General features: G+C 40.4%; 1 protein-coding gene across 1 annotated transcript; it reads left to right on the forward strand.

Moving 5' to 3' along the window:
* Positions 1-960: 960 nt before the first annotated feature.
* LOC143397007 (olfactory receptor 6C4-like) lies at positions 961-1890 on the forward strand. Its single transcript, XM_076853003.1, has one exon. It carries the CDS (start codon positions 961-963, stop codon positions 1888-1890), a length of 930 nt encoding a protein of 309 aa, XP_076709118.1.
* Positions 1891-12192: the final 10302 nt, after the last annotated feature.

A 12192-nucleotide genomic window follows, 5' to 3' on the forward strand; every position in this document is an offset into this window, starting at 1 on the left:
GTGAGCCCCTCCTTAAATCATTTGATACCTGAGGTTTCTCTTTCAACCAGTAATAGATAGCTCAGAATCATGAAAACTAAGCTCAAGTGTCAGCTCTGAATTAAATAAACTTTATACACACTGTCATTATTTTTAGTCAGTCCATAATGCATATATACTCAACCATAATGTGCACAAAACATACGTACAATTTTATCTCTAGGTTTAAAAATGACCAGACCCTAAAAAAAATAAAATAAAATTATTGTACTTCCATTATCCTCATTAACAAATAGAACAAATACAGATTTTCATTACTTGGTGATAGAGAATTTACCAACTATTATCAAGAAAAATATCAGAATATAAGTTTGCCAACACAGGCCTGACTCCCAGCTCTTGAACTTCCAGCAGAGACAAGGTAACATATATGACTCACTGATCATTCTTCAGTAAAAGAAAGATGAAAAAGTTAAATCAGTGTGTAGATTCAAGTGACTTTACCCTTTACCCTCAGCTGATTCTGGAAAGTTCTAGACAAGAAAAAGAGAGAAAAAATATATATAATTTTATGGCAATATATCAGTAATTCAGAACTTAACATGTGCCAACCTTGTCATTATATTACTTTATTCCAATAATAACCCTTTGAGATATGTACTATTACTATCCCTGTTTTGCAGATGAAGAAACTGAAGTTTGGTATTGGTTTAGTAAGTAGACCAGGAAAATACATGAAGATCCTGAAAAGAAACCATAGAGAAAAATCTTTCTGCATGAGAATTTAAGAAAACAGCTCTTCTGAAAAAGTCAGCCCCTATCTAAAACCTTGACTGACTCACACTGATGGAAAAATAGTAGACATTTGAACTAATTTAACATGAAAATCTAGCCTCTTCTCAATGTATCAGACAGACATCTTCTTCTGTCCCCATCACTGACTTAAGTCCTTTGTTCCTTCACAGGTAGCAAAGGTTAAAAATGAAAAACCAAACTTATCTTACAGAATTCATTCTGCTGGGACTAACAGACATCTTAGAGGTTCAAATTGTAATTTTTATTCTTCTCCTCCTCACCTATGTATTCAGCATCAGTGGAAATCTGACAATCATCATCCTCACATTTCTGGACTCCCACCTCCAGACTCCCATGTATTTCTTCCTCCGGAATTTCTCCTTCCTGGAAATTTCCTTTACATCTACTTTCACTCCTAGGCTACTATTCAGCATCTCATCTGGGAATAAGACTATCAGCTTTGCTGGTTGCTTTACTCAATACTTCTTTGCTATTTTCTTTGGGGCCACTGAGTTTTGTCTTCTGACTGCCATGTCCTATGACCGCTATGTGGCCATCTGCAAACCTCTGCATTATACCACCATCATGAACAGCAAGGTCTGCATCCAACTAGTACTCTGCTCTTGGATTTGTGGCTTCCTGATCATCTTATTCCCAATCATCCTGACCAGTCAGCTGGATTTCTGTGGGTCCAATGTGCTGAATCATTATTATTGTGACTATGGACCCCTCATAGAAATATCTTGCTCAGACACAAGTCTACTGGAACTCTTTGACTTTATTTTAGCACTTCTGACCTTAGTGGTCACCCTAGTGCTAGTAGTTCTCTCCTACACAAACATCATCAGGACCATTCTGAAGATCCCCTCAGCTCAGCAGAGGAAAAAGGCCTTTTCCACATGTTCTTCCCACATGATTGTCATCTCCCTCTCTTATGGAAGCTGCATCTTCATGTACATAAAACCTTCAGCAAAAGAAGGAGTTGCCTTCAATAAGGGAATAGCTGTGCTCAATACATCAGTTGCCCCTTTACTGAACCCATTCATTTATACTCTGAGGAATAAACAGGTAAAACAAGCCTCCAGGGATATGGCCAGAAAAATTGTGAGTATTTAATGAATAAAATGACCTTAAACTCAGTGGAAATTCCAGACAACATTCATAAATTTCCTCTCCTTGAAAACTTAGGGAGCTTCTCTAGCACTCTCCTCATTAAGACAACATCTCAGATAAATTTATCATGAAAGGATGTCAACATTACATTTTAAACCTCCCAGTGAGGGGGAAATCTTCCCAAAATACAATTCAAATATTTCTTTCTAATAAATATATTTTTGAGTTACTTTTAAAACTGCAAAAATATAAAATAATATCACTCTTCTTAAAACTTTTTCATTATAGTTACTTTAAATAAAAATATATTATTTGTACTAAAAAATATCTATTTTTAGATCTGTTTACTATAGTTATTTTTAAACGAATTTATACATAGTTTTGTTGTTGTTGTTTGTTATTTTTAGTTATATATAACAGTAGAGTATAATTTGGCTTGTTTATACAATCATGGAGTACATCTTAGTCTAATTAGTATTATCCCAGTCTTGTGGTTGTACATGATCTAGAGATTCACTGTGGTGTATTCATATATGTGCATAGGGAAGTTATACAGATTTTTAAGTCCTCAGTTTTCATTTCTAGTATACAAAAAAGATATATAACTATATTCCCATAACAGAAAAATTTTATAGAAAAAATATAACCAAATAACATTATTAATCTGAGTATAAGAAAAGAACATCAGGCTAAAATTACGAGGATTGTCACGGTACTGATAGTCCTGGGTGTCTGGTAATGCTTATCTTTACAAATGGGCTTTTAAGTTGATTATGTCTTTTTCTTTAATTTAGGAGTCTTCAGCATTTATTTTTTTTTATTTTTCATACTTTATTCGTACATTACAGTTGTACATAGTGGTGGGATTTATTGTTAAATATTTATATATGCACACAATATAACAATATAACTTAGCCAGTATCATTCCCCAGTATTTCCCCTTTCCTTCTCCTTCCTCCCCCTGGTCCCTTTCCTCTATTCTGCTATCCATTTTAGGATCTCCTTTCCATTTTCAAGTTTCTTATATCTTTAAGACAGTTGTCTCAGAATTAAAGCAGCAGGAATACTACTTTTCAGCAAGCTGAGTGACTGTGGGAATTCACCAAAATTTAATATTGGAGAGTCAGAGACTCTGAAAGACCCAAAAACACTAATTTCTTGATCAGAGGACAAGAAAGAGTGCATGCATACTAAGCCAGATGCAGCAGTTGAGCTGAGTCACCAGAAGGTAGTGGTAACCCAAAGGCAAAGAGAAATACAGCAGACAAATTTGGCATGAAAATACCTGTAGAACAGGTGGGAAGTCAGAACTCAGCTGCTCTAGAGGCTGCCCAGTTAGCTGGGTGTTTCAAAAGTGCTCTGGTTGTCAACTTGTGAGTGGAGAAGCCACATTGTGAGAACCCTGGAGATCATAGCAAATATTGTCACACTGTCCTAACCAGTGCTTACTGTGTGATCTAACATGCACCTGGCAGAACATGATTAAAACCAGCAGGGAAAAATTGCATCCAGGGGGATTCAGGACAGAGATATGGAGAGGCATGCCACTTACTTTCCCGTTGAGTTGTGTGGCTCTTGCCACCAGCAGAAAAGGATCAGAAAACCTAACAAAAATGCATTGGTGCATGTGGTGACTGATCCTTGGAAGGCCATACTCATGGATGATGAAATACATAAGACTTGCCATGCCCCTTCCACCCGGGGAAATTTGTTACACTACCCTACAAGTAGAATTTTCCAGTGATGCCTGAATTAAGACTCCCAGCAGATATTGTCATCCGCCAGGCCCTAAGAGTGTGTTCATTCTAACCTCAAGGTAGACACCACCCAACAAAGTTCCAGAGTTCCAATCAGAGCTAGAACTCAGGCCATGGAACTTCTGACTTAGAACTCTGCATCAGTCCTGCCCTGTGAGTTCATCTACTGCCTGGACCAAACTCCAGTACAGAGTGCTTCCTTTTCACCCTAACTTTACTGGTGAGCAGGGAAGCTGAGAGCCTTTAACCAGCTTTGGTCTCAGGCCACTCCAACTGGCAGCTCAGTGAGCAACACAAAAAGAGAAAGGGTCTTAAAAACTCTAGCTTTTTGTCTTTCTAAGGGAGGCATAGCCCAATAATAAATAGAAAGAAGGGCAATCTGGCATAGGAAATGAGTATTGTCCACAGTTTCTAACATCTCAGTGGAGACAGTTCTTTCATTTTTCATTAAGAATTTGTTGGTTGTGACCCAAGAATGCAAAGAGGACATAGACAGTATATCTCAACTCCTCTGCAAGTTGGAATCAAAAAAATGGGGGGAAAAACTGATCAAAGAGGTGGGTGGCACTGACTGACAATATTGGAATGACAGAAGATTGGAAGGACTCAGTAATTCTAATTAGTGGAAAACAAAACAGGAAAGAATTGGTTAGCTTGGAACTACAGGCTGCACCAGGAGGACAAGGCTGGAGGATAAAGGGAGATAAAGGGAAAGGCAAACTGACAAGCCTGCTTCACAAACAGTGGTAGAGGAGAAAGACTGAGTTGAGCTGGGTGGTGAATTAGAGGATGGCTGCATACCTAATTGCTCCACGACTCAACTTGTGGATGTGGACACGTGCAGGATGCATAAACTCCTGAATGTTCTGAGCCAAGCTAAGGCCAGCCTGTAGACCCAGCAAGAGTCTCTGAAGGAGAAGCAGCTCTGCTTCAACAGTAGCCATGAGCAGAAATTCCACACTCTGAGGTGCCCACTGGGGAACAAGTTCTATACAGAACTAGACACTGAGTCCACTATGGACCTGGGCAGAGTGCTGGAGATGTGCCAGTATGAGGCAGTGGTTGAGACCAACTGCAACAGCCATCAGGTCATATCCTTCTTTAAGGAGCTATAGTGTTGCCAATTTGAGATCCTAGAGCTGAGAGGCATGTTGAATGCTCTGGAGGTGAAGCACCAAGCCCAGCATGGCCTAAAGGACAGCATGCAGAAGAACTATGTAAAATCAAGACCTTTAAAGCTCTGAGCTGGCTCAGAAGCAGAGCCTTATTAGTATTGTGGAGAAACTCTTGTCCAAGAACAGAACTTCCCGGGAGTGGTAGAACCAGTAGTACCAGGGACTGTTGTTGTCAATACTGGATAGAAAGTGAGATCAGCATGTAACAGAACATTCTGGAGAGTGGGGACAACAAATATGTGATCAAGGCAATTTCTAGCCAAGCTACGTAACTGTCAGGCGATTCTTCAGAGATAAGAGAGATAACGGGAGTGCTTGCAGATCTCAGCACAAGGAACAGCCTTTCCTGTACACCTCTGCTCCATTCACCTCTCCTGTGCTGACAGAATGTTACATAAAATGATAACCAGGTTCCTAAACCAGGACTCCTGGATGTGGAATGACAACAATGAGAAGTGAAACTGTTGGTATAGATTCCTTAGGTCTGTGTGCCATTGGTGGCAGAACTGTCCTTTGCCCCTTTGGTCATGTTTTTGTTTGTCCATCACTGAAGCATCTTTTTACTTCCTTTGTCCAGCTCTTCCAAATCAATCTCTCTCTCTCTCTCTCTCTCTCTCTCTCTCTCCCCTCCCTCCCTCTCTGCAGACTGCTCCACCATTTGCTCTATGTCTGTCTCCTATGCCCTTATCAAGGTCTCTAAAACTCAATAAATATAACAAGGAATCAATAAGTGGGATGCTGTCAAATCAAAAAAGCTTCTGCACAGCAACGAAAACAAGTAAGAGCATGAATTGTGAGTGTACTGAATAGGAGAAAATCTTTGCCAGCCACTCCTCTGACAGAGTATTAAAAAACAAGAATATATAAAGTATTCAAAAAACTTAACATCAAAAAAAAACCCTCAATAAATACACAAAAGAACTAAGCAGATACTTCTCAAAAGAATAAATAAAAGTGGACAAAAATATTTGGAAAAAATAATGTTCAACTTCCCTAACAATCAGGGAAATGCAAATCAAAACTCCACTGAGGGATTTTGGAAGATGGCAAAATAGAAGAGGTTGCTCTCCAAGCTGCTCCACAGCATGAGACCAAGAAAGCAGACAAAAAGCTTCTCAATGAGGAGGGTGAAAAGATGGATTTTACTGGAATTTAATACTGGACTCTAAGAACATCTTGGGGACTCAGAAGTTTGGGTATAAACCCACCAACAGAGCCAGAAGCAGCCTGGGAAAATTGGGGACATTGCAGGTGGTACCATGGCATGTCTTGGTATGGAGAAATCAGAGGTCAAGAATACTGCCAGTCTGATCCAGAGGGTGAACTACATTATATCTTCATGGGGGAAATATGCTGCATGTCTCCCAGTTGTCCACAGAAAGTTGAAGCAACACTAGGACACACATGTTTTGCCACACTAGAACAGCCAGCAGTTGTGGGACCAGGCCCACGAGCCCAGACATGTATAATATGAGCTGAGTCTGAAAAACAGACATGGCAGAGTCCTGCCAAAAGACTCAGAGTGTTCTAGGAAACCAGGAGAAATTCAGGTGCAGAGAGCGTTTTATCCAGGGGGCTATGGGTCATTGAGATCTGAGAGATACCAGGTCCCTCTCACCCTTTGAGACTGGTGACTTGCAGGACCAGCTGGGGCAGGCCAAGAATTTGAGCAGGTAGGAGGAGTGACTGTGTGCTTGGGGACTGAGCCCAAAAGGCCAGGAAGGACAGGATCTGTGGGTGGCAGAGAGGGCAAAGGATTGGCTCCTCGACTGTTCAAGTGGAACTTGGGGGTGCCTGCTGGGGTGTAGACTCCCAGGGCAGATTGGCAATTACTGGGCAGTAGAGGTGTGCTGATTTAAAATCTTCAGACCAAGTCCCATTCAAGGAAGAATCTGGGGCCTACCTTGACCCAAACCCCAGGAGCTCTCCCTATGAGAACTCTTCTCACAGAACTCTACAGCAACTCCACCCTGGGGATGGAGAAGACAACACCCTCCAAGTGACTCCACCTCATCCTGCTGAGAAAGAAAGCAGAATTTTTTAATTTTTTGTGTTGACAAGCAACACAAAAAGAGGTAAAACATGATAGCCTTGACTACTACTCTTATAAACACTACATACCTAAAAAAAACTTCAAAGACATTTAGGAACAGATAATGAACATGTATTCTTACTGATAATTTTTGACCATAGTAAAAGAAATAGTTGCTTAATTTTTCATCAAGAACTTTTTTATTTTTTATTTCATTTTATTTCTTTTCCTTTTTCCCTCCTTTCTTATCTCTTTATCTCTTTTTTATTTATTTATGGTTTGTGTGCTCAATGTACATGGACATTTTTACATATACATATTTGTCTCATTTTTGTCATTTCTAGCATTTCTTGAAGGTGGTTATTTTTCAGGACTCTGTCTTTTGAGGGCTAGAGCTTTTATTAGTATATTTTGGTTTGGTTTTATATTGTTTTACACTTGTCTATTTCTCTTGATTCTCTTTCTCTCTTTTATTTTCCTAACAGCCAAATTCTATGGTTTTCTCTTTCACTCTTTATTTAATTTTTTACTCTAATTTTTCTCCTCCTCCCTCATAATAATCACATCCTATATCTCCTCTGCATTCTCCCTTTTCACCTTTTAAAATAGCAAATGATTTTGCAAACTTACTCTTGGTGATTGCTTATCATACAGTATCTGTTTATTGTGCCAATTAACATTGTAAATATCAAAATAGTAACTGTGTATTTTATTTAATGCTGTATATTGTTTGCATTTGTTGTTGCTATTATTTGTCTTCCCTTCAAATGTGAGATGCTAAAAATCTTCAGGGACACTCTAAGTTCATAGAGTGGAAGTTCTGCCACCTCAGATTCATACTGATAAATGAGTAGACACAGGAAAAATCAAGGAAACAAACCATTCCAAACAAACCAAAATACCTCAATATCAGAATCCATTGACACCACAATGGAGGAAATGTCAGAGAAGGAATTCAGAAAGTTTGTAGTTAAACTAATCTGTGAGATAAAAGATGATGTACAGAGAGGAAATACAGGAGGTAAAAAAAAAATCACTTTAGTAAAGAGATAGAAATTCTGGAAAAGACCAAAATTGAAATCTTCAAAATGAAAGAATGGATAAACCAAATTAAAAATTCAATGGAAACATCACCAACAGACTTGACCATTTAGAAGAAAGATTTTCAAGCAATAAAGATAAAATATATCAAACACCCATAAGTCAATTGCATTCCTATATGCCAATGATGAATCAGCTGAACTAGAAATTGGGAAAACTACCCCATTCACAATAGCCACAAAAAATAAAAGAAAATACTTTGGACTCAATCTAACAAAAGAGGTGAAAGACCTTTACAGAGAAAACTACAGAATATTAAAGAATAAAATTGAAGAAAGCCATAAAAGATGGAAAGATCTCCCATGTTCTTGGATAGGCAGAATTAATATTGTCAAAATGACCATACTACCAAAAGTACTATACAGATTTAATGTAATTCCCATTAAAATTCCAATGACATTCTTCATAGAAATAGAAAAAGTAGTCATGAAATTCATTTAGAACAAAAAAAAAGACCAAAAAAGCCAAAGCAATTCTTAGCATGAAAAGTGAAGCAGGAGGTATCACAATACCAGAATACTCTGAGTGGAGCAGTGGCAGTGGCTGTGGCAACAATGGCGGCTACCAGGGCAATAATCCCAGGGATGGTGAGGCTGATTTCACACCTTGCCTGGTGTAGGGTCTCATTCAGAAGACTCTTCAACTCCATGTCCAATGGACTCCTCCACTCTCTGAACAGGTTCACTGGAAGCCAGATTGCTGGGGGGCACTCTGAGGATAAATATATGTTTATCTTTCATAGCAGGAGTTAGACAATTTGTGAGCCAGCAGGATGTATTGACTGCACAAGGGATATCTGTGTGAGTGATGTTTATGCCATCAGTATCATTGATTATTAGTTTATCAAAGGGTGGCATAACACAAGCTTGTGCATAGTGGGTATGGATATAATTTGGGACAAAGGTAAATTCATGCTTAGAGCCTGGTATCAACATCAACCCATTCATCCAGTCAGCTGCTGCCCATTTGATGGGTCTAATGGCCAGCAATATTGGTGTGATATCCATCATTTCATACTGATTTCCAGCATAATGGTTGGTAACAGATTGTCTCATTTTTTGTAACAGGAACTGTGGTAGCCCATATGGTTGGTAGGCACATCAGAGAGATTCCAGGGAGCTGCACACACCCTTGTGCATAAGTATATTCTTCTTCTGAGATAACCCTCTTATCAATGAGATAAGGCCTAGAAGTGATGCATTGATTCCAGGAATGGTGTCTTAGGTCATATCAACAGGGTTTTATTTGCATTTGCCATGGGGCAGTCTAGGGCTATTGGTGGCATTAACTACAATTCTAAGGTCAGTGAGAGACAGCCCAACATATGACTTGTTATATTTATCTATAACAGTTTCATTGGCAAGAGCAAAGGGAACTGGCCTGATTTTAGGTCTCATTATCAACCACAGAGAAACAAATGGGCAGAGTGTGCATGAGAATGCTGGTATTCCTTTGTATGGTTGTTACTTGTACAGCTAATTCAGGATCAATAAGGTTGAAGTTATTGGAAAAGAGCTAAGGTAGGGCTCTTTCCCAATTGGCCACTGCTAAAAGTGGTGGCCTAGTGACCAAAGTCTAATTTACCTGATGGGAGGCTTCACCCTTAGCAAGTGAGCACTTCACACAATAGGACCACCATCATAGGCCCAGGGATGAGGTTGCCACAAAGCAAAAGGGCCAATTTGGTGGCTCAGTCAACAAGACCTTTAATATCACCCCAGGTTACTTTATGTGAGGTCTGTTTGCATTGTTGAGTTCTTTGCTTGTGGGGTTTTTCCTCCATAGTTAGTTCCTTCATCTTCTTGGTTGGTGGTTCTGGGGGTCCAGGGCTTGACTTTCTGGCAGGCACCCAGATGCGGTGAAACTCCTATTAACACATGCAAACCCTCAACCCATTGTTAGGAGGAGCCCTGAACCATTCCATGTGTTTGTTATGGGATCCTTCCATGAGACCATAGGTGGATGGGAGGGCCCTGAGAGGGGGGCCCAATGTTTATGGGCTGTCATTTCCACACGAAATTTTGAAATTGAAAGAAAATTTAAAGCAAATAAGGTTTTGTCCAAGTCATCACGAGGGAACTTGGTGTAGTTTTCCTCCCTCTGTTTTTGTAGCATGGTCTTTAATTCCTTGTGTCTTCTTTCTATGAAGCCTTAAGTCTGAGGGCTATAAGGGATCCCAGTTAAGAGCTACATATACCAATCATTGCAAACTGCTTGAAATGTCTTGCTAGTGTGTAGGCTGGCCCATTGTCAGTTTTAATAGACATGGGAACATCCATAATTCCAAAACATTTAAGTATATGGGAGATGACCTTTTTGTGGTTTCTTCTGGGGAGGCTGTGGCCATTGCACAGCCTGAACAGGTTTCAATGACTAGGGAAATATATTTTAAATATCCAAAAGGTGCATAATGAGGGATATCCATTTGGCATAAGCACTAGATTTTAACCCTTGGGGATTCACTCCAGCAGGTTGTAAAGGGCCAATGGGAAGAAAGGGTGCACATTTTTTGCAGTCTCTGGCTAGCTGTTTGCAAGCCTCCTTTGTTGGTTCTGGAAATAATTTGTGAAGGCTCTAGGAATTCTCATCAGGACTGTCCTGTTCCTCCACATCCCCAACAAGTGAGGCTCCCTCTTCTTTATTATTACCTTGTTCCTTCTTTAATGTAACTGCCATGGCAGATGCCAGCAGAGAGGCTTGAGTCACTTGTGTCCCTGTGTCCTGGGTGGCCAAAATAATCTAGGGTGCCATTGCACAAGGGCACAACAGCAGCCCTATGCTCCTTGTTCAATCCTTCCAAGATTAATTCCTTGGCTAGGGCTTCCCTAGCTCTTACATGAGATACCTTCTCTTCCACTGCCTTGTTTACTTTATCAATAAATTGCAGCAAGTCTTCAGTGGCTTTCTGCCTTCAGCCCTGTATAGAAACTGTACCTTCCCCAGGTGGTAATTTCCTCCAGGCTCTTAAAGCACAGAGTCACACATGATCAAAATAATTTGGCAGACCTGTAGCTTATACCTCAAGGGAACTATAAATTCCCTCTCCTTGCAAGCATTCAACTGGGAAGTTGCAATTTCCCTGATGTTCACATTCATCATAGAAAAAAGCCATCCACTTCAAAAATGTTGCAGGCTCAAAAGCTGCTCTGGCTAGGTCTTTCCAGTCTTGAGGGCAATTAAGTTCAAGACTTAGTGATTCTAACATTGGCTCTGCAAATATCCCCAGGGCCCATCCACTTTTACTGCCTCTTCAACTCTTTCAGAGTACCCAATGTGTGTGGATACTAAGTGGCACGGTGATGCTGTGGTGTGGGGGCCGGGTTGACTGGGAAGGCTTGTAAACTCCCTTACCCCAACTTTCATCTCTTACACAGATCTTCAAAAGGATCTTTGGCCTTTTGGAATGGGTTTCTGGGAGACTGTAGCTTGGGCCTGTCTGGTGACCTGGTTATTTCTAAGCTGTCACAGTCCCTTGCTGGCTTTGGCACTGCCTCATAAGGAGGCAGTTGCCATTGACCTAGGGAAGGATATAATCTTTGCCTGTCAGTAGAAGGTAAACTTGCACCATTTGCAGTCACCCCTTCCTGCACCATGAAGGCTAGAAGTATGGTTTCATGTCTCTCTCCCTCCTGCACCAGTTGTGGTTGCTTACTTTGAAGTAGATTTTTGCCCCTGCTTTCTTCCACTTGTTTTTCTTCCATTGCCTCATCCCCCCTCAAGGCCATCATTATATGACAAGGGTCTATCACAGTGCCCCCTAAGCTTTGTTGAATAGCCATGACAATAGGGAAAAAGTGTAGGGGTAAAGTATACCTCTGTCTCACTTCAGCTTGCTGTGCGTTTGCCATTATCTTGTCCCATATAGTAGGATCAAAACCATCAGCGGTACTAATCCATGGGCTAGTCTCTACCACTACTTCCCAAAACTTGTGGGCTTCTCTCTTATTCTGGTTTAAACCTCTAGTTTCCAGGAGAATAAACAGTAATTGCAACTGTGTGTCTTTAGTGGAACTCAGTAGGTTCTCCATCTTTCCCTTGCTCACACTCTGTGAAGGGCCACACCCTGTTTTATAGGCTTACTTCAGGTCCCTGTTCAAGCACCAGCTGCATTGGCTTTCTCTTGTCCAGCGAAGAGATCATGGAACAGGGTAGAGGAGGGTGTGGCTGCAGAGTCGCAATTCCAGACTTCCAGAGACCAAGGTAGAAGCAGGTCTGATTTTATTGCATAGTTACCATGTAT

Source organism: Callospermophilus lateralis, chromosome 4 (genome assembly GCF_048772815.1).
Source record: "Callospermophilus lateralis isolate mCalLat2 chromosome 4, mCalLat2.hap1, whole genome shotgun sequence".
In the NCBI taxonomy this organism is placed as follows: domain Eukaryota; kingdom Metazoa; phylum Chordata; class Mammalia; order Rodentia; family Sciuridae; genus Callospermophilus; species Callospermophilus lateralis.

Coding starts and splice junctions, on each gene's coding strand:
- LOC143397007 (XM_076853003.1), top strand. CDS start 961: ATGAAAAACCAAACTTATCTTACAGAATTCATTCTGCTGGGACTAACA.